General features: G+C 39.4%; 1 protein-coding gene across 1 annotated transcript in view; it reads left to right on the top strand.

Annotated features, from left to right (window-relative positions):
- AHCTF1 (AT-hook containing transcription factor 1) overlaps positions 1 to 26,959 on the top strand; it is a 43,393-nt gene extending 16,434 nt beyond the window's left edge. Inside the window, exons 9-37 of the mRNA XM_061365792.1 lie at positions 980 to 1,130; positions 2,032 to 2,164; positions 2,252 to 2,433; positions 2,910 to 2,971; positions 3,869 to 3,997; positions 5,055 to 5,145; positions 5,233 to 5,322; positions 5,422 to 5,562; positions 6,222 to 6,326; positions 6,964 to 7,057; positions 8,556 to 8,679; positions 8,789 to 8,845; positions 9,426 to 9,572; positions 10,158 to 10,345; positions 10,550 to 10,694; positions 10,775 to 10,906; positions 11,960 to 12,107; positions 12,190 to 12,340; positions 12,532 to 12,633; positions 13,076 to 13,271; positions 14,548 to 14,750; positions 15,958 to 16,382; positions 17,877 to 17,979; positions 18,796 to 18,905; positions 19,716 to 19,900; positions 21,674 to 23,504; positions 24,235 to 24,368; positions 24,830 to 24,936; positions 25,571 to 26,959. Coding sequence (XP_061221776.1) covers positions 980 to 1,130; positions 2,032 to 2,164; positions 2,252 to 2,433; positions 2,910 to 2,971; positions 3,869 to 3,997; positions 5,055 to 5,145; positions 5,233 to 5,322; positions 5,422 to 5,562; positions 6,222 to 6,326; positions 6,964 to 7,057; positions 8,556 to 8,679; positions 8,789 to 8,845; positions 9,426 to 9,572; positions 10,158 to 10,345; positions 10,550 to 10,694; positions 10,775 to 10,906; positions 11,960 to 12,107; positions 12,190 to 12,340; positions 12,532 to 12,633; positions 13,076 to 13,271; positions 14,548 to 14,750; positions 15,958 to 16,382; positions 17,877 to 17,979; positions 18,796 to 18,905; positions 19,716 to 19,900; positions 21,674 to 23,504; positions 24,235 to 24,368; positions 24,830 to 24,936; positions 25,571 to 25,763 — 5,859 coding nt within the window. The 3' untranslated portion in view covers positions 25,764 to 26,959. The remainder of the gene's footprint in view (positions 1 to 979; positions 1,131 to 2,031; positions 2,165 to 2,251; positions 2,434 to 2,909; positions 2,972 to 3,868; positions 3,998 to 5,054; positions 5,146 to 5,232; positions 5,323 to 5,421; positions 5,563 to 6,221; positions 6,327 to 6,963; positions 7,058 to 8,555; positions 8,680 to 8,788; positions 8,846 to 9,425; positions 9,573 to 10,157; positions 10,346 to 10,549; positions 10,695 to 10,774; positions 10,907 to 11,959; positions 12,108 to 12,189; positions 12,341 to 12,531; positions 12,634 to 13,075; positions 13,272 to 14,547; positions 14,751 to 15,957; positions 16,383 to 17,876; positions 17,980 to 18,795; positions 18,906 to 19,715; positions 19,901 to 21,673; positions 23,505 to 24,234; positions 24,369 to 24,829; positions 24,937 to 25,570) is intronic.
- Positions 26,960 to 27,920: the final 961 nt, after the last annotated feature.

Genomic DNA, 27,920 nt, shown 5'->3' with positions numbered 1-27,920 from the left:
GATCAATCCTTGTCCATTGAATAGAATTCCTAAGAGCTTGAAAGACTTGTCTACTACAGCAGTGCTTTACGTTCCAGGAATCAGAGTTGAGGCTATGCAACAGTGCATCTTGGACTTTGTGTCATGGTAAAAAGACACTAAGAGGACTTTTGGAAAATGTGACACTGTGTTTTTGTAAATATGTGTCAAGCTTGTGTCTTGATTGCCTTCAAGGCTGGTGCAAGTCTGCTCAAGTAATTAAACACAAAGGTATGCGTTCAAGGATCTTTTTTATACCATCTCAACAGTTGCTAAATCTGGTGCATCAAATCATGGAGCACATCTTTACCTTGGTCCTACGCAATACTTGTGGAGTGGCAGAGCGTACAGTCTCTACTTCCATACCAGAGTCCGACCAGTGCATCTCATTTGGAAACTGTCTTCGTATTTTCCTGGTTGATAAAGTCATTCTCTAATATCTTCCATACAGTGGAGTTCCTTCACTTAGATTAAGTTAAGATTAAACTTAATTTAGATTAAAAAATTAGAGTTGAAATTTCTAGTTATTAAAATGAATCTCTGACAGATTTATGGAGTTTTATTACTTTATCTGATGAAACTGGTTTTAGTGATACATTCATTCTACAATAAAAAATGAGAATCTCTGCTTAGGCTTTACGCTAATTTTTCATAGAGGTGGTTTTGATTTTTGTTATCTACTCTGCACATGTGTGTTACTTCCAGAGTTTGAATGGAATGTGTGTGCTTCAGAGCAAAGTGTAGGTTGGGAAATGCTAAGTTATGAAAATGCAAAAAGCCTTTACAGCCAATCATGCCCATTGCGCGCACCCTTGTGAGTGTCAGATGTAGTTCCTGTTATCAGAATTAATCTCTATATGATATACATACTGTATTAGAAATACACATTTTTTCCTATTTAAGTATAACATATGGGGGTTTTATCTCAAAATGACCATTTCTTTATTCTGTTTTACCCCAGGGTTTGGAATACTGTGATGAAAGGTACAGTTTAGAGCTCATGGGTGGAGTCTTCCCCTTGAGAGGGCAGACCAGCAATACTAAGCTACTCAGCTGTCAGACTGTGGAAAAATTTCGCAACCACGTTGACAGAGAGGATAGTGTTAATGAAGGTTTGTTCTGATGTCTGTGTTTGCTTACTGTAAAAAAAAGGTTTGGGATTCTAAGCAGTGAATGCTGTTCTGTACCCCTAGTGTGCAAGTATTGAGTATCCATATTGACTAGCTTCTTGGGCTTTGCTCAGGGAAAAAATATGGAGGGTTTTTTATGCTTGCTCTTATGCTATAGCAATATGGGATGGGGTCATTTGTGTAATGCTCATAGTTCTTTTATTCTTCCAGCTGTTGTCCTCGAACAATCAGATGATTCAACAAACAACACCCCTGTGACACCGCCCCCCGCCCCCCCCCCCCTCCGAAAAAAACCCACCCCAAACCAACCTAAAACCCAACAAATGAAAACAACAATAAAAAGTGATGTGAGGCATGGAGAAATACCTGTAATTTTTCTGGTTGTTTCCAATTGCCTTTTATTTAGAACCTGCGCAATTGAAGTTACAGGTTCTGTTGTGTGTTGGTTGAAGCCATCAGTGAAGCTGTCCTCTGAGTCATGAAAAGAATTGATAACTTCAAAGGCAGTTTCAGCAGCTGACAAAACTCAAACAGCAAAGAAGTGCACAGTGGAACACAGTAAAGTGTTTTGAGGATCCCTGAACAGTAATGATGATGAATTTAACAGAGAGCAGAGAAATATTTTCCCTAACAGTCGGGATCAAAAGATCTGTTAGTCTAAATGATATACACATGCTTTGCTTCCATCTGGAGAATGTGTTCTCCCTTGAGAAGACTGACCATGCCACTTGTTGAGAAAACTGGAGTGTAACACTGTCTGTGTTTGAAATTAAAATCTTTATTCCAGTATCCCCTATCTTGGGTTTTGTTCTTTTAATTCTTTCTTTTGTGTGATAATTTTGTTCTTTGATTCTGAATATACTCAATTTCTTGTCTTTTACAGTAATATCTCCTGACACCAGCATATCAATTTTCAGCTGGCAAGTGAATACCTATGGTCAGGCAAAACCATCTACCTATTTGGGTGTATTTGACATTAATCGCTGGTACCATGCTCAGATGCCAGACTCACTAAGGTAGATTTTTATGTAGCCCTTTTCAGTATCCCAACAAATAATTCACTGGAAAGTCAGTGTTTTGCTTACACACTTGTTTCCTTTAAGGCCAGAAGAATTCCTTCATGATTGCCCCTACTTTGCCTTGTGGTCACTGGATTCTGTAATAAGCATGACTTCTCCAAACCTTATTTTGGATATTGTGGTACATGAAAGGAGTCTGAGTCGGGGAGTTCCTCCTTCTTATCCACCACCTGACCAGTATTTTAATCCAAGCACCTATAATTTTGGTAGGTATTTCCCTGCTTTTGATAGTGATAAGCTAAAATAGAGGTCAGATGCCACTTACCGGTTCTTTTGTTGTTGGTGGCTCAAAAAGCAAAAGGAACCAGGGAACACCAAACCCCCACCAAGCCAATAACTAGCAGTACTCGATACCTTGATAGTTATGTTGTCCTAACAAGGTAGTGAATATTGTGAAACACCTCTGGCAGTCTGCTGAGTTTTGGGGTTTGTTGCTTTTGTAATGTAGTCTGGGAAGTGGTGATGGTCACCAAATGAAATGACTTTGAACTGAAGCTCCAAGCACAGCGCCTTAATAGCACCAGAGATAAAATTGCTACAGGCAGTAATTAAATAGTAGAAAAAGCTTGTAAGTGATGTGATGAAGCAAATGGGTGCTCAGCTCTGTCTTTCCAGGTACTGCTATTTAAAACATGTAAACTGCTCATAACAGCGGGCTATCAAACGTTCCTTGTTTCTGCAGATGGTACGTGCTTGCTGAAGTCCGGAGTTGTTCATATGACTTGCACTGGCTTCCAGAAGGAGGTGATCTTTTCCTGTATCTTTATTGACATGTACCTTTCCTAGGTTTTCCAGTGCACTGCTTTCAGTGCCAGAGACCACTTGATGTTCATCCTGCACATCCACATGGATCATTGCAAGTGTATCGTGCCATGGCAATGTTTTTGGTCACCTCTTGGGACTGTAAAACTACAGTTGCCACCTGTTGAGGCACGAGCAGCGATTGAATGTCTGGAAAGGAGCACAGCATTGCTTGAGAAGCAAGAATGAAAAATGCTGTGGAAGTCAGGGCACATGGTTACCTTTTTATTACCCATCTGCCAAAGTGCCAATCTTGAGATTGGGGTTTGATGCCTGAGTAGCTTGAAAAAGGAGGATAGAATGGAGAAAATGAAAAATGATTTAACTCCTTAAGAAGAAACCAATGTTTTGTCTCGCTGACTTGGCCAAATTATAGCTTCTGAGACACTGTACAGATTGTGAACAACAATGGAACTAAAGTTCTGAAATAAGTTTCTGAAAATGAAATAAGTTTGAACTCACTAAATATTTCCAACCTAAGGAAGTTTTTTCTAGAGTGTGATTTCAAATTGTTTGCTAGTTTTAGCTAGCAATGAACACTGTGTCAGTATTTGGGGAAAAGGGAAGGCCTGTGTCCTGACAGGGAAGCTAGGAGATAATTCGGCATTGCAAGGGCTGATGTTGTGTATTACAGGATTTCTTTGTATAAACTGGAACTCCTGCTTTGCTGCTGTCTTTTAAGACTACAGAGGAATGCTTGCTTATTCAGACTGGCAACCTAAAGCATGTGACTGGCGCAGGCTTTCTGGCAGCTGCAGGGAACATTTGCATTACTTCTCCTAGCAGTCATCCAGTCCCTTAGTGATTGAATAATAATGCTGTCTTAACCTGGCTTTTCAGACCTTGAATTTCTTGAAGAAATCTGGCCCTTCAGTAAGTGAAGCCATTCACGATAGCTACAATAGGTGTCTTGCAGCTGGCCTGCTGTCTCCAAGACTAGCGGATGTCCAGCCCTCCAGTTTGAGTCAGGTGAGTGCATATGAGGGAATCAACGGGGGAAATACATCCGTTTTGTCTGGTAGGGCTGTAGGAGCTGCAAGACATTATAATCTGATTTTTGTGTTATGTGCAAGCTGCATTGAAATGCGGGTGTTGCCTTAGTTAGCCAACTAGTATTCTTGGTTATGAACTGCTATTAACTTAGTACTGGTATTATCATACCCAGATGACTTGAGTTTGACTGAGAACAGCCCACATACACTTGTCTTTAGGGACCTGTCTGTTAATTCTGTGCGACATAAATGCAGAAGGAAGTATGAAGCCAAAGTTGGTCGTGCAAACTGGAGAATCTTTCTCTTAGAATAACTTTGAATGTATTTAAAAAACTCCAAGTTAACAAAAAGTAAATTTATATGAAGGATCATTTCACTGTGAAGGAGTATCAAAACAGCAGCTGAAAAAAGCTGCTGCTTGATCTTGCAAGTGTATGCATACCTGTGCATAGACATCGTTGGGATGGATTCCTACTCGAGGATCACAACTACATGATTATACTGTGTTTCAACTGCCTAAAACTTAAACATAATTAAAATTTAAATGTTTCACTTATGTCATTTTAGAAAGTTATAACTTAATGTTTTAGGTGCCAGAACCACTTCATGTCTTCATAGTATGGAAGGCTGCTTGACCTCTGCCTGTTTCCGCACAAACATTTCCTGGATGTATTTGTTCTGTCCCCTCATGCTTTCCTGATGACAAACTTACTGCGCAATACGTGTAAAGGGTATTAGCAAAAGCTGTTACTGAGAAGAGTTAATTGCATTTCAGTGTATTAAGACTGCAATGCAGAGGCATGCAAAAAGATTAGAATTAGCATAAATTGAGTTGTCAGGAAAACTGCGATGTGTTCCTCAGGTCAAGAAGCAGTCCTGCTTGTGGCTGGAATTATGCAAAAGAACGTGGCATTATTAACACATGTGTAATAGACTTTGTGATGTCTGAATGGGTGTAGGGGTGGAAATGCTCTTGATGGTTCAGGTACTGAAAGCGTATGAGATTTTCATTTTATGTTGTCTGTTATGTTTAGGAGGAGCAGTTACAAGCGGTATTGTCAGCTGCTGTCCACACAGGTTCTTTAGAGCTTCTGACTGGATGCATTAAACACTGGACATCTGAAGGTAATACTTCCCACATTGCCTTTATGATGGTTAGCTTTTTTTTTTTTTTGGCCTGAGATTGTGGATTGATTTCTGGTTTGTTTTCAGAGCAGCCAAATTCTGCTGCTAATTTACGGTTTGTTCTTGAGTGGACGTGGAACAAAGTGATCTGTGCAAAACACGAATTTGACCAAATTGGTGAGTACCAGTGTAGTCATTGTGCACACAGAAAGTCATTGTTTCTCCTTGAGCTTCTTCAGTCAATGTAATGGTTTGACATTTCTTCTTCTTGAAAAGGTGTTCCGCTGTTTGATGGCTCTTGCAACTTCATTGACCCACAGACATTACAGTCTCTTCAGCACTGCCAGTTGCTTCTGAGCAACCTTAGCACAATCTTAAACTGTTTTCTAAGAGAAGCACAGGAGCTTACAGAAAAAGGTTTGTAAGAGCCTTACAAAATCTTTTGGTATGTTTTACTGCTACTTGAAATTAGGCTTGGGTTGTAATTGTGGAAACATGAGCTTTGATTGCTTCTGATGATTGGAAGACTGACTGTCCAAGTCAGCTGGCAGGAGAGCCTCAAATCTGAGAAGAGTGGACTACCTCTTAATATACATTAATGCAAGGGAAATAATTTGTTGTTGGACTTCAGACAAGGAATGTCGGATGCTGCATTCCGCAAGAAGCTTTCTAAGCAGCAGGCTTGAATTTGCAGCAGTTGAACATGGTAATGCTGAAAATCTTCTCCTTAATTCTTAGTTACCAGTTGATAATTGCATGCAGATCACTGAAATCCATGATGGAAGCATAAATGAGTAAAAATTTCTGCTACATGACAAACAGGTGTCTCATTCATGAATGTACTTAATAGTTCAGGCTTTTTATTAATGTTATTTTTTATTTTATCTTTAGTAAATATGTTGTTTCATAGTTGTTGCTTTTTGCTTTGGTGGTGGTTGTGGGGTTTGCTTCAAATACAAATGTGAAACAGAGTAAAAATGCCAAGACATTTTTATGCTTCCTATTGGTCTGATGAAGGCAGTTTATCAGAATGAAAGGAATTCCACAGCAAAAATCATGTCATGCCTTTTTTTCAGGTTATGCAGACTTGAGAAATAAGCAGGTGGTAACCAACCTCCTTTCTTTGTATGCACAAGTGGTCATCTGGTTTTGTCGATCCAGTCTCCTCCCAGAGGGTTTAGGTAAGTATCAAGTGCGGTAATGCGTGTAACAAGGAGAGTGTGCACTGAGTAATTCTGTCAGCACCGTCTTAGTCATGCTAGTGTAAATGTTTCACTAATCCCAAATTGTGTTGGTTCAGGGTCAGTGTGTGCTGATGTTTTGTGGGTAAACGGAGGTTTTACTGGGTTTTCAAATCCGTAGTGTAGAATGATGCAAGCAGTTTTTCTCCTGGATGTTTCTATGTAGAGAGCAGTAAGCCTCTGACTTCAAGGAGCTGCTTGTGTCCGCAGCTTAAAATGCCTGGGGTTTTAATCCAATTACTATTGAACAGCAAATTCTGGAATGCATTTTTTACTGTAAAAGCATCACTTAAAAAAAATGTTTGGTTTTGGTTTTTTTTCATATACTGAACTAGAGCTTATACTTAATGTTCTGAATTCCACCTTCACTGTAAGCTTGAAATGCATTTGAGAAAAGGAACCGAGTCTTGTGCCTTATATCTCTTAGTAAAGATAGAAGCAGAATGGGCTTCTTTCAGAGTTGGAAGCTTCCCTGTGCTTCTTGATTATTAGCTTGTATCATTCTGTCTTTTAAGTCAAAAATGTTAGTTTAAAAATATACTATTTCTTTAAACTGCTTTTTCTTTATTGCCTGTAGATGATGATATGCATTTGTCTAGACCTTTCTACAACTATCCTCTGATTCAGAGATACTATACTGGCCATCGACAGAAACTTGAACGTTTATCAGGGTAAGGCTTATGGGAAATCTCTAGTACAGTTCCACTGCAAAGTCAGAAGTGGAAGTGAATGGCTCTTTGTAGCAACAGCATTATTTGCTAAGCTCAGTGCATTGGCCAGCAATGCTCTGGACACAAGTGACTGTATTCTGTTGGTCACAGAGGTTACTTGTGTTAAATGTTTATGTTTAGGTCTGCTCAGTACCATTTGTTGGTTTTGTCCGTTCTTGTAGCGTACTTAGTGCATCGGCTAATCTGTACAACTTGTTACTGCTGAAAGGGCCACATGTTTAGGATAGGATCAGTCACCTCCGGTTCACAAAGTGCAGCTTTTGCAGAGCAGTTGGACACAGAATATAAGCGCGGTTCTGGTTTTGGTTTTAAATAAATAAGATGTTTTCTCTTGTTGACTAGTAATAGAAGGTAATAATTGTTCTGGCCTAAGCCTCCTACTCGCAAGGGCATTTGTGTAATTTAGTGAGATAGTCTCCATTACCTGTAGCTGGCACACCTAGCACTCTGCTGGCTGTTGGATAAAATTCACTTCCTCATGTAAACTCTCGTCTGTGGACTGGCTTACTAGGCCATAGGTGATATCCTTTGGATTAGGTGATAGGAGATTCTTCTTTGGAAACTGTACTGAAAAGTGACTAAAGACCCAAAGAAGCTGAGTCTATGGTGTAGTGAGCAAGATGCTGCAAGATGCGTTAAGGTGGAAGCTGCAGGGTGTTAGGTATTGGAAGTTCATCTCACTTGGCTTACTTGTCAGGTAACTTACAGACAGTCTTGTGTGTTTCTTACAAGCATACAAGCTGTGGTGTGCTCTTGCTGCTTTTTCTCCTCAGGAAATGACAGGGTAAGTCGCAGTCAGCAGAAGACTGGGATGGACTTTTGAAGAACGTTCAGCCATCCGTAACTGCAGTGATGTGTGTAGAGAAACATAACAGATGCTGTTAAGATGCTGCTAAAATTGCGTGTTTGCTCAGCTTTGTGACAGTCACTTTAATTTCAGTAAGCAAAGCGAGATGCTGAGAACTAGATCTGAAACTTCCTTTATGTTTTCTCCCACCTGTGTGTCAGAACTCTCCATTTAAGGCATTGGATTTGGCATAAGGAATGGTCCCGGTACTTTAGTGCTGGTATGTTTCCTCTGTTAGACAGGATGAGTGTGGTTATTTCTGGCATTTTAGAAACTTTGTTTTCCTTGGGTAATACAAGTAACGTGAGAAAGAAGAAAACTTGAAAACTAAAAGGTCATCACGACTTTTCCCTTAATAAGAGCGCTTTTAGGGTTACTGCTTTGTACTCCTTTAATAACTCAGTATGATCTAAGGAATGTTTTTCACCTGAGTTTGAAATATCTTTCATGTGCCCTTCAAGCCATATTCAGGCCTCTGTATGTTTGTTACTTTCTTGACTTATGGGAGCTTTTGCTTTGTGTTAACTGAAGGAAATTCTTACACCTAGTGGCTGGAGCCTAGATCCAAATCCTTGCTACCTTTCGTTGCAGAGGAAAATGGGATTCTGACTGCTTGCTGATTGATGGAATGGTTTCCCAGCTAGGAGACCAGGTCGAGAAGCTGTGGCGGAGAGATGAAGGAGGAACTGGGAAATACCCACCTGCTAGTTTACACGTAGGTGCTTATGTTCACCGAAAAGAGCAGCAGTAACAAACCCCCATCGAAAAGCCCGTGATTCCCGAAAGAGGGGAGCTTTTAAACAACTTGTAACTTTCCCTTTCAGGCCCTGCTGGATCTGTATTTGCTAGAAAGCATTGAAGAGAACTACAAACATGCAATTGTATCCTTTCTAGTAATTCTCATTGCACCTTCAGTATATGCACATTTGTATCTTTTTCTGCTGCGGGAAAGCAGGCTTACTAAGAAATGTTAAAGACAAAACCCTCCCTTAGTTTTTCTCGAAATGGAGCCCAGTTTTTGATTTGCTGAAGCACCTTTATCTCTGACAGATGGCTCCTTACTGGAAGGGTGCACAAAACTGTGCTGCTTCAGAGCAAAAGTATCCCTCCCAGTGGTTTAGCAGTACCTGAATTTTGCCCAAACCATCCTTTTTCCAGGCTGAGCTGACAAGTGAAGTTTTTAAAATATCTGAAATGATTCTTTTGGAATACCTTGCAGAAATCCAAGGGTGTTGTTTTTCGGCTGTTCATTTAGAATGTAATCTTGTGATTACAACCAGAGTATCTTCAGGTGATAATGGCTTAAACTGCCAAGGCGAAAACATTTGTATTTTCTGCTTCCCACCACTTCCGAGTTCTTCATTTTTATTTTTGTTTGTTTGTTTGTTAAGGGTTTTTTCCCTAAATGCAGTGTGTTGGGTCTAGCAAATTCATTTGCCTTAATTAGATACTTGATGTCAGACAATTTACCTGCTGCTAGACATCATGCATTCCTTTCCAAATAAAACGGAGACTTCAATTGACTCCTTCCCAACAGCCTTTGGTATCTCTTGGGGCCTTGTGAAGCTTATTCAAGCTTACTGGCTTTTAGATCATAATGATTATGAAGTAAGTATGATACACATTTGATACTAAAACATTAGAAGTCATTTTGTAATACTGCTGCGTCATCTTCAGCAGTAAATTGTGATTTGAAATTCAGTTCTAACTACTTGTTGGGAAATGAATTGACACAAAGAAGACATCAGGCTTCATAATGCTTGCTGATGGTATTTGAATTTTCAGAGCCATTGTTTAGGTCATTCTCAGCAGACCAGTTGAGCACTTCCTCAGAAACAATGGTTTAGGTACTCTAGATAGGAGCACTGTGATTTCTAGCAGCAAGGTTTGAGACATAAGGATACAGAAGTGACTTTTCAACCTAATTCTTGTCCTTTCTGATGCTTACAGTTGTCCTTTATGATGTTAATAAAATCTGTTAGTATGACAGGGTAATATATTATTTAGTAACATGTTTATAAGGAGTGCTGTTTGCATACAGATGGGTGATTAACCTAGACAAGTGTGAATTACTCCTCTTACAGCACTCGCTTTGTTCTGTGTGACTACATGATTTTGTCAGAAACTTTTGAATGTCTTTGCAACATGTGTGGCTGTATGTATCGTAGTAAACCTGATCTCTACCGTCTACAGAATTCCCTGGCCCTGCTCTTTCATCCAGCTACGATCAAAACTGTGCCCTGGCAACATAGGAGGATTATTCAAGCCCTCATGAGCCAAGGAGAGCACAGACGAGCCCTCAGATACTTACAGATGATGAAGCCATTGATGTCAAGCAGTAGTGAAGTTCGGCTTTTCCTCACCGTGTTGTTGTCCAATAGGTAAAGGAACCTGTCCCTCCATTCTGACACTCCAGTATTGTGAAAGGTGCAGAACAAGTGGCACAAATCACCAACCCCTACATTTCCTTTGAGCTTTGAATACAGTAGTTTGGGGCATTTTTTGGTTATGCTGTTAGTATTCCACTGCATTTCAGCCAAATGAATTACTGGTATTCCTTTATATCTCAACAAAATGAACTGCAGGTGCATGGTGGAGGCCTGGGGTCTGCTGCACCAACACATGACTAAGTTAAATACGGAAGAGCTGTTAAAGCACATGTATGAGCTCTGCCAGGAGATGGGACTGATGGAAGACTTGCTGAAGCTGCCTTTCACAGACTCTGAACAAGTAAGTGTGGACAAGAGAAAAATCTTAATTGGAAAGAGGCAGAAGCACAGTAGAGTTTTCCAATGTGTTCTTTCACACAGGAGTGTCTGGAGAAGTTTCTGCAGACCGGTGCTGGTGCTCAGAATCAGGAATTTCTTCTAGTCCACCATCTGCAGCGTTCCAATTATATTCCAGCACTGCAGTTGAATCAGTCAATGAAGGTTAATCTTATGGTAAGTGTAATATTTGTGTTAGATGTGCAAGTATCTGTTAGGAGTTACTGGTTGGGTTTTTTTTACGTAGTAAAAATCCTGCTTTGTTTTGTAAACCATTTTTTGAAATATTAGGAATAAGTTTCTACACCTTAAGCTACATCTGAACATGATATTTGAACAGAATATTTCTCCAAAGGTGCTCTGTGAATATCTGTGTTAAAAATGCACACCATTGTTGCCTTTGCTTAAATTAGTTTGTTTGCATCTGTTGGCTAAACATCTCTATCTTTTCTGTCAGTCAGCTGTATCACTCAGTTGCTTAGGTGTGTATGTTTTGTATGGTTTAGATAATTGCAAGATTGTTGTGTCACTCTTTTCTGTGGAATAAAGGGTATGTTGTATGTCATCACATTTCTGTGCAGTATATGTCATCTCTTGCATCTTGCACGCAACTTCATTTTTCTAGCTGAGCCCAGTCTGGGTGACAGTCCACAGGTAAAATCAGTGTGGGGTTGTTTTTTTGTTTTCACATTCCACACCTCTCATTTTACCACTTTCTTGGCAGAAATTCTCATCTAACTTTTGTCTGTCAAAACAGCCGGTTTCAATTTTGTGAACTTCTGTTATGAATCCGTGGTACGTTCTCTGTTCTCTGGAATTAAATTTTCCAGTGAATCCCATTTATAAGTAGTCTTGGAAGCTTTAGGTTCTCCAACTGAAGTTTTTCGTCCAGCTAGAATGTGTTGCATTGTAGGGAAAGCCTGCTGTTTTGTAAGCTGTTTGAAAATTGCAGGTTATAACAAGTGTATCTGAAAAAGGTTCTGTGGAGTGCCAGAATTGTTTTAACTTAGAATTGTCATCTCTCTTGTGCTCTACTCTTCCTTCCTCTTTGCAGCAAACACCAGATGAAATAGGTGTGTGCTGCTGGGCAAGAATTTGATGCTCTTCTGTGCAGTGAATGTATTTTACCCTATCTGTAGAGAAAGTTTATTCAGGGATGGGTGTGTGTGTGGTACAGTGCAGTGAACTTGTAATTAGTTAACGTTCTGCTTTATGCTTTTCATTCGTCAGGGTGATCGTGATCCTCGTTTGAGAGAGAGAGCAGTTGCCAGAAACTCTATATTAGAGCAGTATGGCAAGATCCTTCCTAGAGTTCAAAGGAAGCTGGCTCTAGAGAGAGCCAAGCCTTACCATCTGCCTTCATCAGTCTTAAGAGAAGGTAATTTTTGCAGGGCAAATATACTGGACAAGGAATCATCACTTTGATTCCACAAGGGTGATCTTTCCCTCTTTCTTTACAGTTGCAAGACCAAAGCCGTTATCAACAGTAGCAAGACAAGCTAATGCAGCACATGTGCATACAAGAGCAACTTTCATCAGTAACGTATTGTCCAAAATCGGAGAAGTGTGGGTAGGAAATGAGCAGAAAACCAGTTTCTTACAATATGATAGGTAAGCAGCCTTTTAATGACATTTCATCTTGAGCTATGTATTTGGAGAGAGAGAGAAATCCATGTCAATTATGTTAGTGTTTTGGAGGGAAGGTGACCTGAAGGCAGCTTTGTCTTGGTTTTTTGCACATACAGTTTATAGCATTTAAGAAATCAGTACCATCATCAGTTGCGTTTTCCTTTCAATTCTAGCCCTAGAGCTACAGAACCACCAGCACTTCCTCTCCCTGCTGCAGAGTTGCCCGATGCATTTGTTGGGACACCAGTTACAAAATTCTCACAGAAACGTTCCAGGTATAGTAGATTAGAAGGGGTTCCTATTCGTAAATATATATATATGTGTGTGTGTGTGTGTGTGTGTGTGTATGTGTATGTACGTGTGCGTATGTATGTGTGTGTATTCTTTCTGTCTTTGCAAAGTGTTCTGTTTTCATTGAGTTTTGTATCTGCTAAAGAAAAGGTCAGCTGAGGGGAGCACATTGAGAAGTGGAGAATTTGAAGTGGTCCCAGCATTGACAGTTGGAGGAATTTCCTTCTGACATAAGCATTACGTCACTTGTTCAACTTAAAATTGGGTTATTCTTGCCTCAGAGGCAGAGATTTAGGACATTAAGTACAAATGGTAAAGAAGTGATTTCTCGCTCAGTGTTTTTGTTAGGTATCATCTCAGATTTCTTGAACACAATTTTGTCATGCATTTGTTTATGTTCCTGTTTGAAATTGTGCCTCTTAACAGATTGCTGGATTTGGTGGTTCGTCCTGTTCCTTCGTGTTCTGCAGAGCAGGGTGGTGGCTGGCAGTCCCCACACAGAGATTCTACTTCATTCGTGGCGTCCAGCCCAGTGAATTCAAATTTGCGTGGTTCCGCCTTACAGAAGAAGTTTTTAAGAGCATCAGAGCTGAATTTGCTAGAGACTCCACTGGTGGTTAAGGTTTGTGTTCTAAAATACCAGTAACAGCCAACCAAGACAAAAGCCTGTAAACTGTGTTCAAAATGAACCCCCCAAAGTACTAACGCAAACACTGTTGGATTCAAATCATGGAATCATTTCAGCATGCTTGTGGTTAACGTACGTATAGTACTTTCAGAAGCAGTATGCTGGGAACAGTCTTGAATGGGGAAAGCTTTAGTTCTGAGTTAGTTGCAGTATGGAGGAGTTTTGTGAAATCCACTTGCTTTCATTGCATGGATCCAAGTTAAAATTGGACTTTTCAGTATACTTAGATCCTTAAAGGTGCAATTTCTGTCTTAACCATCTCATCATTTTAGTGCTTGATAGCTCTCTATAGTTTGATGTACAAGCAATATGCACACGCTTCAGTTTCCTGATCCAGTTCAGTGAATGACAGCTGAGTGATGTAGGTTAAGTGATGATAGTCTGTGGTGGATCTGTGATTCAGTGATGGTTTTTTGCAGTAATTTTACCCATTAGCTCTTTGAGTTAAAGAGTGTTCCCGTTCACAGCCATCATCATAGTGCAAAGAAGTAACATTTATCCTGTCATCTTGGTGCTGATCTTTTTGCCTTTGCCTGCCTGAACAAAGCAGTTGTGATCTCTCGGAGTTCTATTTTCTTCTCCTTATATATTGTCCATATGATGAAGCCAGTTGCATTATCCTCCTTTTAACCCTCTGTAAAACCTTTACGGAGCTAAGAAGACCTGAATGCTTCTAAATGAAGAGGTGGAGGGGTTTTTACAGCTGTGTCATTTAATTTAGTCTGGTGCACAGATTGATTAATAAGTGTCAAAAATCAGCTGTTGCTTTGCTGATTGTCATTGCACATGGCAGTGTGTTCAGTCACTGTATGTGGGCTGAAGTTTGAAGTTATTGTATGCTTTGCGAAGAGCATTGTAGAAATTGCAAAAATCACTGGGGTGGGAGAGAAGGTGCCAGACAACAAAATGCCATATCCCTGTTCTTCAGGAATTCGAAAAATAACATTTTATGCTGGTATTTAAAAGTTAAAATAAAATTAAAGAAAAGTAGAAAGCCAAATAAATCATAAAAAGCCTGTGTTTTTATCAGCAAGGGTTTTGTACCTTTGGAAAAAGGGCAGTGCAGGAGTAAAACTTTGTGTTCTCTGCTGCTACAATCTCAGGTTGTAATTTTAAATGTGAACAGTAGTTTAAATAAAATTGATTCGGCAAGTGCGGTCCTCTGTTTTGAAGTTGAACTGAGTATAAATGTTTCTGTTTCTTTTCATAGAGAGCTAAAGATTTGGCCATGTCTGCTTCTGGTTTTCCTGGGTTTACTCCTCAATCTATCCTCAGATCCAGCCTTCGCACCACACCCTTAGCAACTCCTTCTGCGTCTCCAGGACGATCAGTTACTCCTCCTCTGCGAGCTAAGGAACCTAGAATATCCTTCAGGGAAGAGGGCTTGAGAGCAAAATGGACTGTTGGGGTAAGCTGGGCTGTAGTTAGATTTGCTTTAGCTGTTCTTGAAGCTTGCCAAAACTCCTTAGATCGACAATTGAAATTGTAGATGAGAGCAGCAGACTTGAATTTGGTCAGAAAAGGTTATGTTAGACCATCTGTAACATCACATGCCTGCAGGAACACACTGATAGTAAATGTCAGTGACCTTCGTGATCTCTATGCAAGACCTGTTAGGAGCTGTATTTTTTCTAGTTCCCTGCTGTACCTTTTCAGGTGGTGGTACAGCAGGAAGGTGAGGAACAGACTGAGCCAGTTGTTTGTGTTTGTCAAGTTTCGGGAATTAAACATCTTGGAAAGCAGCAGAACTCATGAGCTGCATTTACTTTCAGTCTCACTTTTTGTCAGGCTGAGTTTACTTCAACTGTGATAAGAATAGACTCTTGATGAAGAAAGCTGTACTGTTGGCTGTTACCTAGCCTTAAAATGCTCAGATTTGCCTCTCACCTTGCACCATGGACAGCATTTGTAGTGTTGTCCTTCTGAAAGCTGTCAAATTCTTACTCCTCCTTTTGTTCTGCCAGTTGGATTCACTGATCCAGCTCATCATGCAGTTAGTGAAGGAACTTACCAAAATTGGGGCTGAACAGGGGAATGTTACTAGTATGAGCTTTCCATACCTATAATAAGTAATTGTCATCGTCTAGTTCTTTTATACTTTTTTCTGCCTGTTACTCAGTTGTAATAAGGGGCTTTCTTATATATGAAGTTCTTACTGATAATGCAGAGTGACCAGGTTAGTTTATTTCTAACATGCTATCAGCATAGGGATTACTAAAATGTTGTAGTGATGCATGCAAGCTGAAAAGGTGAGGAGACAAAAAAGAGAAATTACGAGTTACGATTTTACTGTACAAAGGTTCCTCTTCCTGAAAACGTAATAGTGAACCCAGTGAACAGGCTTGATATGACAGGGGAAGGAAGTACTTAAAAGACCCACTTCATCTTAATTCTCCAAGGTTGTGGAAGGCAGTCAAAAGTGTGATTATTTTATACATTGTGCTTTAAAAGCTAAATTAGTGTTAGAATGAAATTAATTTTTTTAGCTCCTTGCTTAAGGTGCCACTTTTGAAACTTACAAGTGTTCGTATATGCTTGGGTGGTGGTTTTTTTTTTATTGCTTTGACAAAATAATATGCATGTTTTTTATAGATTTATTATTATTTATTTTTAAGTTAACTGTAGAAGATAAAATGCTGTCTGAAGCTTCATCTGAACATCATCGTGGAGTGGTGGAGGATGCTTGGTCTGAAAGTAGAGTTAAAACAACTCTCTTTGCTCTGAGCAATCCTGAGAAAGATGGTGCTGGAATGGAAGAGTCTTCAGAAAGCATACCTGGAGATGGTTTGGAGACTATGGATGTCAGCAAAGAAAATAGTAACATTTCTGCCAGGTCAGACCAAACGACTCTGGAGTATCAGGATGCAAAATCACCTGGCGATTTTGAAGATGATGTAATCTTTATAGCTGCTAAGCCAGCTAATTCTTCCGTTGAAGAGACTGCTGATTTTCATGAATCAGAGAAGGAAGAAGACAGTGAAATGGTTGAAGATAAACCTTTCCAGATGGAAGAACCAGGCTCATCAGAGCTAAGGGAAGAAGCTGGTGCGTTTCATAATGTGGTAACCTAAGTTTCTGAATTAATTTGAATGTCTTCAAAAGACTAAGTTTCTCATGAATGCAGCAGTTAACAGTGAGTGCTCACAGGTATCCTAGGCACTTCCTTGTCCTGGGATTTAAAATTGCCACTGTTAAGAGTCTTTTTTTTTTTTTTCCAGCTGTCCTGGATATTATGAAGCGTAGTTGTAGCTGAGAGGCAGCAGTGATTTGTGGAGAGTTTTGAGAGGGAAGCAAGCTGAAAACTTAAGCTTTTGGTTATGTTTTAGGGATACTTCCATCGGCTGCAGGGTTTTGTCAGCAAGTTGAGTGTATGGTGTCCTTTGACTAGATAGTTTTCTTTTTACTTTTATAAACCACCTTGTTAGTGCTCAGTTAGTTTTCTTCTAGAAGTAAGTCTGTTTTCTGTGTCTGCTGCCTAATCCAGCTATGCTTGCTCATTTTGCTAGCTCAAAAGCTTATGCAGCTTTTTCCAAACCTATTTCACTTGGGTCTGGAAATTCAGCTCAGTTGAACACATTCAAGGCAGTTTGGTTGCTGAGGATGTGTTCATATGAATAGTTCTGCTGGCAGATTAGAAGAGTTGTGGCTCACTAGCTTTTGAAGAGTGATGAAGAGCTGGGAAGGCAAGTAGTGCAGGAAGAGGGAGATGTAGGAACACAGCTACAGTCAGTGACAGAGCTGAGTCCATTCAACTGCTTACAAAAGAGAGTTTGTTGTTTCTGAGATACGTCGTCAAGTGTTAAGAGTTGTGTGTCTGAGTTCTTGAAACAGTTTGTCTGCAAAGGTAGTTGCTGGGTCTGGAAGAAGCAGACAGTAGAAACAAAGAAGAAAAGGCGGATGTTTCTAAAATTGACCCTGCTGAAATAAGAACAGGCTAGAAGGAGGCTGGGTTTTGATGACACCAGTCAATCATCAGAAAAAAAGAACAAGAAAAGGCCTTAGATGCATTCTTGTAGAAGAGGAGAAACGGAGTCAGGAAAGGAAAGAAGCATTGCTGGAATGGGGTAAATTACCCAAAGAGAAATAGGAAAAATTCCTGCCCAGTTTTAAGAAGGAAGGATGTTTTCTGAAGCTTGTATGTATTAGGTCACTAACGTACCAAGTTCTGTTTGTAAACAGAGTATCAAGTCATTTTTTTTTCTGAACTGAAATTAGAAAATCATAGAACAGTTAGGGTTGGAAAGGACCGTAAGATCATCTAGCTCCAACCCCCCTGCCATGGGCAGGGACAGCTCACACTAAAGCATGCCACCCAAGGCTTTGTCCAGCCTGGCCTTGAACACTGCCATTATGCATCATGTTTCTTGTTTTACTGGAAAGAATTCCAATCTTCTGTACAGTTGAAGTATGGGTAGCATTATTTTGGTAAACCACTCTCCTATGTTAAACACATAAAGGCTCACTTTACAATCATTTGTACTTTTAACAACAATTATGTTAAGTGCAATGGGGAAGTAATCCAACTGCCCGGTTTTGTAGGATTTGTGGAAGAATCAAATGCTGAATGTCTTACCCTTCCTGACAATGGTAAATTGGTGTTTACATCTGCTGAGGCTGCTGCTTTTGGGACTGCAAGTGAAGGGTAAGTTCATAAAATAGATACCTTTTTGGGTTTGCACAACACGTAACTGCTGGCTTCCCTAGCTTTGAAAACTATGATTTTCAGCTGCTGTTGGTTCTTTCCTGTGTTCTTACAGATAACAGCTTTTCTGTTCCTGTCTGTGAACAGAAATAATTTGGCATGAATGTAAGTTAGAGTGACCAGCTGTCAGTTTGAGCCTTTTTTTCTCAAATGATTGCAGACCCCAAAGTATGGTGATAAAGACTTCATTCAACAGGCTAGATAAACCTTTTTACAGTTTGAGGGTTACTAAGTAGATGCTGTGAATAGAAGCCCTGCTTTTGTCTGAGAATTTTATAGCTAAAATTTACATCTGAGATTACTGCAACTTTTGGGGGGTTGAGGTTCTGGCAGTATTTTATACACTTAATTCCTATTTCTTGTGTGTGCTCCATTAGCAAGTGCTCAGTGATGAAGATGAAATATGAACAATGAAAGAACCCTTAATTTTGTGTGGTAACATACTGAACAAGAGTTTGTACCAGTATTTGTTCTAAACCTCCAATACATCAATTGCATTCTTTCTACAGAAGGCAATATATAATTCTTTAATACAACTCTGTTGTTATTCTTTAGTGTTAGATATCTGGGAAGAATATTAAATACTTGGTTCATTGCATACAATGAGTCATGAATTGAATGGAGGTCTGTTAGTAAAAGAATTTTTGGGTTGGGGTTCTCTTTTGCAACTTGAAGATTTTGCAGTGAGAAAGTAATATGTAAAATTCTTCAAGGTTTGTTTTGGAACTTTATGATTTTCTCTTTCTTTTCATGAAGTGAAACAAACCACCAGGAGTCCAAGATGCCTTCCTCTTCATCAGAAGAAAAAGTCATGCCAGTTGCAACAAACCCACAGCTTTCTGAATCCCCAGAAGCAGACAGTGAATGTATGTACAGTATGTTGGAGATGTGATGTGAGTTGAGGTAGCCGAACTCCTGAAGTAAAATGTGTGGTTTGCTATACCATTATAGGTGTCTCAGACTGAAGCAGTACTAAGATGTTACTGCTAACTTCCATTAAACTGTAGAGAGACCACCTTAGAATCATAGAATAGTTATGGTTGGAAAGGACCTTAAGATCATCAAATTCCAACCCCCCTGCCATGGGCAGGGACGCCTCGCTCTAAACCATATTACCCAAGGCCTCGTCCAACCTGGCCTTGAACACTGCCAGGGATGGAGCAGTCACAACCTCCCTGGGCAACCTATTCCAGGGTTCCTTCCTCAAAGAAAATGCTTCCAGAAAATGCATAGTGAATGTTCCTGTTCTTGATAAAGATACTGAGAAAATTGGTAGGATTAAAAATATTGGAAGGGGAGATCAGTTCTCTACTTTGCTGTTGTACACCACTGCTAATGTGCATATACTATGGGATCTGCTGCTTGAGTTATTATTTTAAAAGATGATGCATTCTGACTGTGCAAAATAACTAGCCTTTCCAGCCATCATTTTTTCTGTTGTTCCTTTTCTCTATGGACTTACCAGCTGATCTTACCCTTTCCTCTTTTTAATTAATTGTGACATTGCCTCCTTTACCAGATGGATAGTTCTGGCTTCTAGTTTGTGGAGGAAGCCCGATGTATGTGGCAGGATGGGAAACTGTGTTGTTTGTTCATGCTCCCTCTGTTACTTCCTGTTGCTTAAACCTGTGTCATTTATATCACAGTTAAGTTAAAGTTATATAAATCTCTTCCAGCTGTGGTAGGTGTCCTTGACAGTGAGGATGTGGTCAGTGCTTCTTCAGAGAGACACCTTGAGGAGAAGTATGTGGATTTGCCTAAAGAACCTAACCTAGAAGCAGCTGAAGTTGAAGCTGAAGTTCCTTCTCCACAGGAAGAAGTAACTGGTTCTAAAAGTCTTCCTAAAACCGAGGAAATTAACGTAAGTAAACTGTTTTCCCCTTTTCTTTAAAACAGAAAACTCTTTGCAAATGAAGGGCAGTCTTTTCTTCCTGACAATGAGAAGGCACACAAAACCATCTCTGTTTCTTTAGCTGGTTAATACAAGTTAAAACTTCATTATGTAAGCGCAGATATGTTTTTCTGTACCTGTAACACAGAATGGAATCTGTCAAGATTTGGGACTTTGAGAGCTGTAGTAGCAAACAGTTCCTTATTGATACAAACAGTTCCCCATAATGAGTTAATTTCAGTGTCGAGGTATCTCCAACTACTTAATCTTTTATTATTTTTTTTTTTTTACCACACCTTTTAACATCTAAACTTTTGTGAATTGTGAATTTAAAAAGGTTGTTCATATGGACTGAAAGTCAGAACTGGAGATTCTCCAGCTGTCTCAGGTTTTCCCCTGTTATTCTACTGGGGCTGATGAGTGAGCTGAATTCATTGTGGATGTCCTCTAAGTACCATATTGAAAGAAACTGTCCATTTCTGGTAGGATTATAATCACAGGAATTAGTAACATTGATTGGTCTTAAGTAACAGAAGGTGCTTTTCAATGTCCTAGATTTCAGATAAAGTCAAATGGGTAGTTACTTATTTAACTTGTCATGGCTTTCCAATTCAGGACAGTGCTGTAGAGAAGATTATTATAGACTTGGGAATATATAAATCACTTATGGGGAGAAATGAAAAATTTGTGATGGGAAGAAGGAAGTAGGGACGCAAGGTGGTCACAAAGCTTCTGGGGTCATTCATGTATCAGTTACAGTGAAGGTTTCTCTGCTTTCGTTTAACTGGTGCTTACTGATTTAGATGTACACATTGGGTGTTGGCTTGACTGCCTTCACTGAATTTAGGACAAACTACTTGAAGCTTTCTTGTTCATAGATACGTAAGCATGAAAGGAAAGGTTTTGCAGACAGGTCTTTCCTGAATTGAGTTTTGAAGGATGGCGTGTTGCTATTATGTGACACTTTAGCAACTTTTGACAGGGCAGGAAGCAAGAAAAAAAGCAGATTCCATGGAGACTGCTGTGGAGTGGCTTCTGCCACCGCAGGCAAGCACTATGACTTAGAGGCTCGGGCAGAGGTGTTTACACATTGATTCAATTCTCTTGACCATTTGAGTCACTTGAAATATGTAACAGGTAGTACTTTTGTTCTCAACATACAAGCTTAAGTATCTCAGGTGGATCTAGAAGGAAAGAATAATTGCTCAACTAATTGCTATTTAGAATATATGTGTTGCCTCTTGCAATCCAGGTGACTCCTTAAAATGCAGTGCTGAGTTGTCAAATGTGATACTTGGCCATCCTGGCTGAGTGTTGCAGTCACAGCTATCATGACTGAAACTTGGGGGGCATAATTCTACTTGAACATGGGTAGGTGGAGAGATGGTCACTGTGTCGATTTGTAGTCAGTCCAGAAAGTACTGCAATGTGACGATTACTGCCAGTGGTGTATGCAGCTTGTGTTGTAAAACTGCTTGCTTTGTTTTGTTCATGGGTGGTGGCGAACCATTAGTCAGGAGCAGAAATACCAGCAGTAGAGCATGTGGCTGCATACACTGAGTATTCTGTTCTCTGACCCTTAAATGCATAAACTTGGAGAGTACTTTTATGTTGATAACTTTACAGTAGAGGGTGATCAGAAAGGAGTAGCAGCATTTCACTGTCCTCAGTTTTATCTAGCTCAGTTTGCAGTTAGTCTGTTTGGTAATCGGTAATGTATTAACAGCCATTCTTTAATTTCAGGTTATTGAATATAGTGTGGTTAAGGCACAAACCTCAGAAGAAGCACCTGACACATCACTGTACAGTGAACTACATCTGTCAGGCAACCTTCAACACAGCTGTGATACTATAGAGCAACAGTTCGCTTATGACTTGCCTGATAATGAAGCTGATGAATGTGATGCGGCTGAGGGAGAGCTTTTTATACCCCAGAGTAATTTTACTTTAGTCTTAGAAAGAGATGAAGGGGAAGCTGAGATGGAAGACCCTACATTAGTAGACGATTCTAAAGCATCTGGAACAGCAACAGAGGCAAAACCTGTGAGCTATTTAGGAAACACTGAAAACCAAGAATACATTACAAACTCAGTGTCTACTGTAACTAGTGATCAGGAGTCTCAGAATACCGCAGAGTCACTCCCATATGTGCCTGAACCCATTAAAGTAGCCATTGCTGAGAACTTACTGGATGTAATCAAAGACACAAGAAGTAAAGAATTTACATCTGAAGCTGTGGAACAGTCTATTCATGAGACTATAGGTAAAAAGGTAACTCGATTCCGGAAGGCAAAAGCTCCCTTAACAGCTGTGCCAGAAGGAGTGGGAGATGAAACCAGCAGACATCAAGTAGGTTACGTCATCACTCCGAGAACACGTGCCAGGGGACAGCTGAGAAGGCTGAATATTACATCTGCAGGGGATGTGCAGCTACAGAACACAGAGAAACCAGTTCCGTTTGGACTGTCTCCCAGGAGAAGTACCAGGCGAACAAAAGAAGCATCTGAGACTTCTAGCCTTCGAACAGAAGAAAATGCTCAAGAAGAGCAAATACCTGTGACACCTGTTACTCCAAGGAGGGGTCGGAAGCCTAAACAAGCTAATATAGAAAAAGTAGAAAGTGGCCATTCTGATGATCAAACTTTGTCCATCAGTACGCAGGCCACAGCTCTTACTCCAAGAAGAGGTTTAAGGAGAGCAAAGGAAGCTGCATCTGCACTCTTGGAAGAGACAAATGAGGAAACATCTCTTGCCAAAGGTAGCATTACTGCTTCTGCTACTCCCAAAAGGACTCGAGGAGGGAAAAGTTCAGTGGGAGATCCAGAAACTGGTCCGACTGACACTGATCATAAGATAAAAACAGCAGTCAGTCCCAGTAGAAGTGCAAGAAAACTGAAAAGCATTAGTTTACAGTTTCCTGAAAATACTGTCAAGGATCAGGAGGTGCAGCCCAGTGACCAACTCCTTTTACCTGTGCCAACTAAAAGAGGCAGAAGAAGAAAGATAAGTTCATCAGAAGTGTCAGAAAATTCTGACCTTAATCTGCCTAAATCATTGCTTCCTCAAACAGAATTTAAACTTCCTGTCACTCCTAGAAGAAGTGCTAGGAAAGGGGCACAGAATCTCCTGGCAGACACAGAATCTCTCTCCACTCAGGAAGACACACCTTCAGGTGGGAAAGTGGAAGTCCTTGATACTCCGAGGAGGAGAGCAAGAAGAATTCCACAGGCTAAACCAGAAAAAACAGATACTCATGAGCAGACACCTGCACAGCCGAATGAGGAATCAGCCACACCCAGGACTCCAGTTAGGACAGGGCGACGGGGCAGAAAGAGGCGATCAGTACAGGAGGAGAGCACAGGGGAGGAGGCCTTCCCCCAAGGACCCAGTGGCAGTCCTTTGCTGCTTGAATACACAGACCCATCAGGATATAGTGAAACATCAAGAGCTTCAACAGATCGTATTACAAGAACCAGATCCCACAAAACTGCCATGCATCAGAAACTGTCAGTTGAGGAAAATGAGGCTTTCCTTTTCTCTCCTCCTCTCACAAAGCTGACAAAGAAATTTAAAGGTAAGTGCACTGTGTTTATACACAAAACAGGGCATGTTGCTGTTTTGAGGATGGCTTTAAGTATTGTTAAGAATGTAAGCATGCAGACTAAAAAAATTGAAAAGAGTTAATTAAATCTGTCTGAACTCTACATGACTGGATGGCTCCTTGTGGTGGAAGTAGACGAGGAGGCCACTCTGAGTAGAGCAAAATGAAATTTAAGCTGAATTTTTGTCATGAGCTTAATTTCTATCAGTTCTGAAAACTGGAGGTTATATGTCACTATGTGGTTGCTCTCCCTTCCCTCCAACAGCAAAATAAAGATAATGTGCTTCCAAATTCTGTTCAGTTTTTAACTTAAATGAGATGCCTCTTGCAACAAACTGTGTAGCCATTTACTTATGTGATGTTTTTTCTTGGGCATAAACTTTGTTAGTGAAGTTACTGTGCAAGGGGTTCATCTTACTAGAGTACCTAATGAGAATTTCATTTTGAAATGTATAAGGGCTATTGATATCTCTTGAGCATGTATCTTTGATGTTTACATGGTATCTTTGATTATATAAGTGCAGACAAAATCACTACACTGGCCTATTTTTTGTTTATGAGTTACTGTGGACGAGTGAATTTATAAGCCTGATCAGACCTTTTATTCAGAACGTTGTTGCGCTCTTGATTATCAGCTGTAATTTAACGTCACTCTCCTTTATGTATAATATACATACATGTTAACAATGCATTGTCATTTTAGCTGAGAAAGCAGACCATCCTGTGCAGCTGAAGGATTTAGACCCAGACTTGTCTTCCCAGTTTGTCTTTTCACCCCCTCTTTTGAGGTCAAGGAGCAAAAATGTATCTAGCATTTCCCAATTTGTGACAGAATCAGTAAGTAGAAACTCTGGTTGTCTCATGTTCTTGATTTTTGCTCTGTATTGCTTTTCCAAATCATGCTTTGCATTGCATCGCCTTTTTCCTTGAAAGATTATCTAAAAAGAGATTTAAATACATCAGGTAAACAGAGGTTTTTCCTTTATGAAAACTAGCTTCAAAAATAAACGTTGAATCTATGTAAATCAAGAATTGATAAGTATTGCTTTGCATTTAACAAAAGGCACAGTAGACTTCCTTAAAACTTACCTGATGTGTTACCTGTTAACTTCAGAATTTGACCTTTATTTGTTGACCAGATTCAGTAATTGAGATGGAACGTTTGTTTTTTGCAGAGAGAAACTATAATGCTTTTGGAAATACTTTGGCATGACTTCTTCATAAAAGAAGCATTCATGTATATTCTGTAAAATTGTAAGAACTCGTGCGTGACTAATGTTTTTGTTGTCTTAACATAGGAAATTCCAACTAAAGAGGAAGAGGATACCAAATCCATAGAGTCTGAGGGAAAGCAAAAATTGAAGAGAGGTAGAACTGCAAAATCAAAAGTGAAGAAAACAAGCAAGTATGAAATTCTTCTTGAACACTTACATACATTACTTTATTGTGATAGTGATTCAGCTGTGAGCCCCTAACAACTTGTTCCTCACTTGGCTGAGTAATTCTGCTCTGACTTTACCATCCTGCCCATCTTGCTGGTCTAATTGGCACCTTTTTCTCTGCTTAATGGTTTAGTTTATTAATGGAAACAGAAGAGGGAGGAGATAAAAAAGGGCAAGTGGATCTTTGCAATGATAGCATGCAATGATTCCTTATTGTCTTACTCCACTGTATGAAAACCACACTCATAAGGTCTTTAGTTTCCCATACAAGGCAGGAAGAGGTCAGACAATGAGTAAAGAAAACTTGTTTCTGGATCTTTCTGGAAAACCGTTTGAGGGTGTTTGACTTTTAAAAGCTGTAGTGGGGTGTTCTGAAGGCTGGTATGACTAGTGACTGACAATGTTTGGGACAGTCTGGTAAGGAATGAAAGCAAAAGGAAGTTTTTTTATGTACCTTTTCTACCTTGATGCCATCTCCGAAGAAACCCATAAAAAATTCCTCTGTGTTGATTTGTGTAATTCCATTCTGTTTGTTTTTTCCTCTGCTAAATACTGTTTCTGGTAAGAAATCAGTTTGATACCTCTCTCTTTTTTCAGAACCACAAGAAAAGAAGGTTCGTGGTCTCCTCCACCAGTGGAAATAAAATTTATCTCTCCATTTGGAAGTCCAGTGGGTGGTACAAAAAGCAAACAGAAAGAAACCACAGACATGGCAGAGAAGACTGTACGAAAGAGCAAAAAAAGACTGTCTAACTTTCCAAAGCCAGTTGTGCGCCGGAGGATGCTGTAACTTTTTTAAGTTTATATTGTACACCACTGTTTGTAAAGTCATCAAAATTGTGTGGATTAGTAAAAAAGAAAAAAAATCATCTAATTTGGAAGAGATAATTTATATAAATTATTGTAAAATTTCATAAACAAATGGTCTTCAATAAGTAACTCCATATGGAGTGTTGATTTCCTCAGCCAATGCAGTTTTCTATTTTATAGTAAGACTTCATACATTTATATAATATGTAAATACAGCTTATTTTAGGAATGTTAATAAAAATGTATACTTCAAATATGCTTACTGTCTTACAGCTTTTTGAGGGAATAGTGGTTGAGTGATTTGTATCGCTCAGAAGTTGTATTGTTGGTTTGCAAGAGTTGCTGACCCTCAAAAGTGAGGCCAGAAGCTTTTTAAGCCTTTCAAAAGTTTGCTTAGAATTCTTTTAACAAGTCAAGATTTGAAACAGTTTAAATTTTGGAAGTTTTGTTTGACCTTCTCGCACAAAGAATTGGGTTCACGATGCAGAGGGGTAATTGCTTACATTCACGGTTGAGTTGTACTGTATTGAAGTCAGAATGTAAACAATTGTATTTTAAGCTGTGCAATATTTTTTGTATTTGTCTTAAAACTTTGGGAAAGCTGCTCTTTAATTCATAAAACCTAGATCACACCTCAGATGTTTCATTATTTTTTACAATTTGTTGTCAGCAAAAAATTAACTACAGAGGATGTGATGCTTACAGTAGCATAGCACATTTAAGGGAGTATTACTCACATACTTTGAAATTTCAGCCCAAATTATTTTCATACGGCTAATAGAAATGCTGCTGTCATTGAAATAATTACTGTCTGTGAACATAGTTTGCAGTATTTGAAGCCTGCATATCACAGCTCTGAAAACCTGATTATAAAGCTAAAATAATAGTCTGGAAAAGGTACAAAAATGTGCAGAAATCTTAGTTACAAACCATATTAATGAAACAACTATTCAAAAATAATCTTGGGTTATGGAGTAAATGCCCCTATAAAGGTTCAGTTTGTAAAAATAAATTCAGAAAACCTATTCTTTTAAAAGCAGACATGGAAGTACTATTTTGGTGTGCAGTCTTTTAGACAACGGATTATTTTTATGTATGTTAATTTATATATGGATGCAACTTTGAAGACTACAGAATGGTGGAACCTGATATTAAACTTTTCATTTAGTAAAAACTGCTACAGTTACTCTAAGAAATAATTTATTGGATAACTAATCCCTTCTACGTAGTGGATGATTGTATTTTTAACAGACTAAACTTGGAAAAGAAACTCTTCCTGGGGCCATGGTTTTTGTATCTCAGAACAGGTCATTCTAGAGAAGTAGTTGCATGTGCTTGGTTGTTTTTTCTTCTTGGGATTATTCATAACTGAGGTTTAAAAAAGCCAAATGGTGACTCTGAAAGTGGCACCTCAGGGTGGGACCTTTCAGTCAGGTCAGTAATTATTTACTCTGAGTATTTTGTACTTGAACTCTACAGTATAAATACAGTCAAAGAGCAAGGGTGGGGGGAGTTCCAGTTATACTTTTTTCAATTCACATAGTACAGGAATGCAGTGAATAGCTCAGAACGTAGGGTAAAAGATCAAACTTTCCAAACTAGAATAGAAAGTGGGTGTCAAATCTGAATATGTTTTTGTGTAGTTCACAAGATTATTTATTAAATACTCCAATTCCTGGTCAGGCAGAATTGACTGATGAAAGGCTTGTGAAGATTGCTTCACAGGGGTTTCATATGTCTCTCACAATTTTTTAGTATGAAAATCAATTAGAACCAAAGAAAATACTAGCTAATTTTATTATTAATTTTTAGCAATTTTTAGCCTTTTCTAACCAGCTCAGCTGAATTATCCTCATTTGGCATGCTTTGGAGGGAAAGAAGAGAAAGCAATAGTCGTAACAAGAAGATTGGCATGAAATTTAGTAACTTCCTGTAAAGGTTTGTAGAAGTCTAGTCATGTTTTATCTTAAAGGCATTTTAATACAATTCTATGACCTCTGGGGAGGTTTTGTGGGTTGGTTTTGGTTTGTTGGGTTTTTTTCCAGTTCCTTAATGCACCTTTCTTGGGTGCTGACCAGCCTCCCCAGGGAGCAGTTTAAAAAGACTGTAAGCGTCATGTCTTACAAGGAATGGGATT

The sequence above is a fragment of the Neopsephotus bourkii genome, unplaced genomic scaffold, assembly GCF_033783945.1.
Source record: "Neopsephotus bourkii isolate Nb327-2 ecotype Australia unplaced genomic scaffold, CSIRO-AGI_Nbou_v1 NB_1292, whole genome shotgun sequence".
NCBI lineage: Eukaryota > Metazoa > Chordata > Aves > Psittaciformes > Psittacidae > Neopsephotus > Neopsephotus bourkii.
This window is presented reverse-complemented; position numbering and strand designations above follow the sequence as displayed.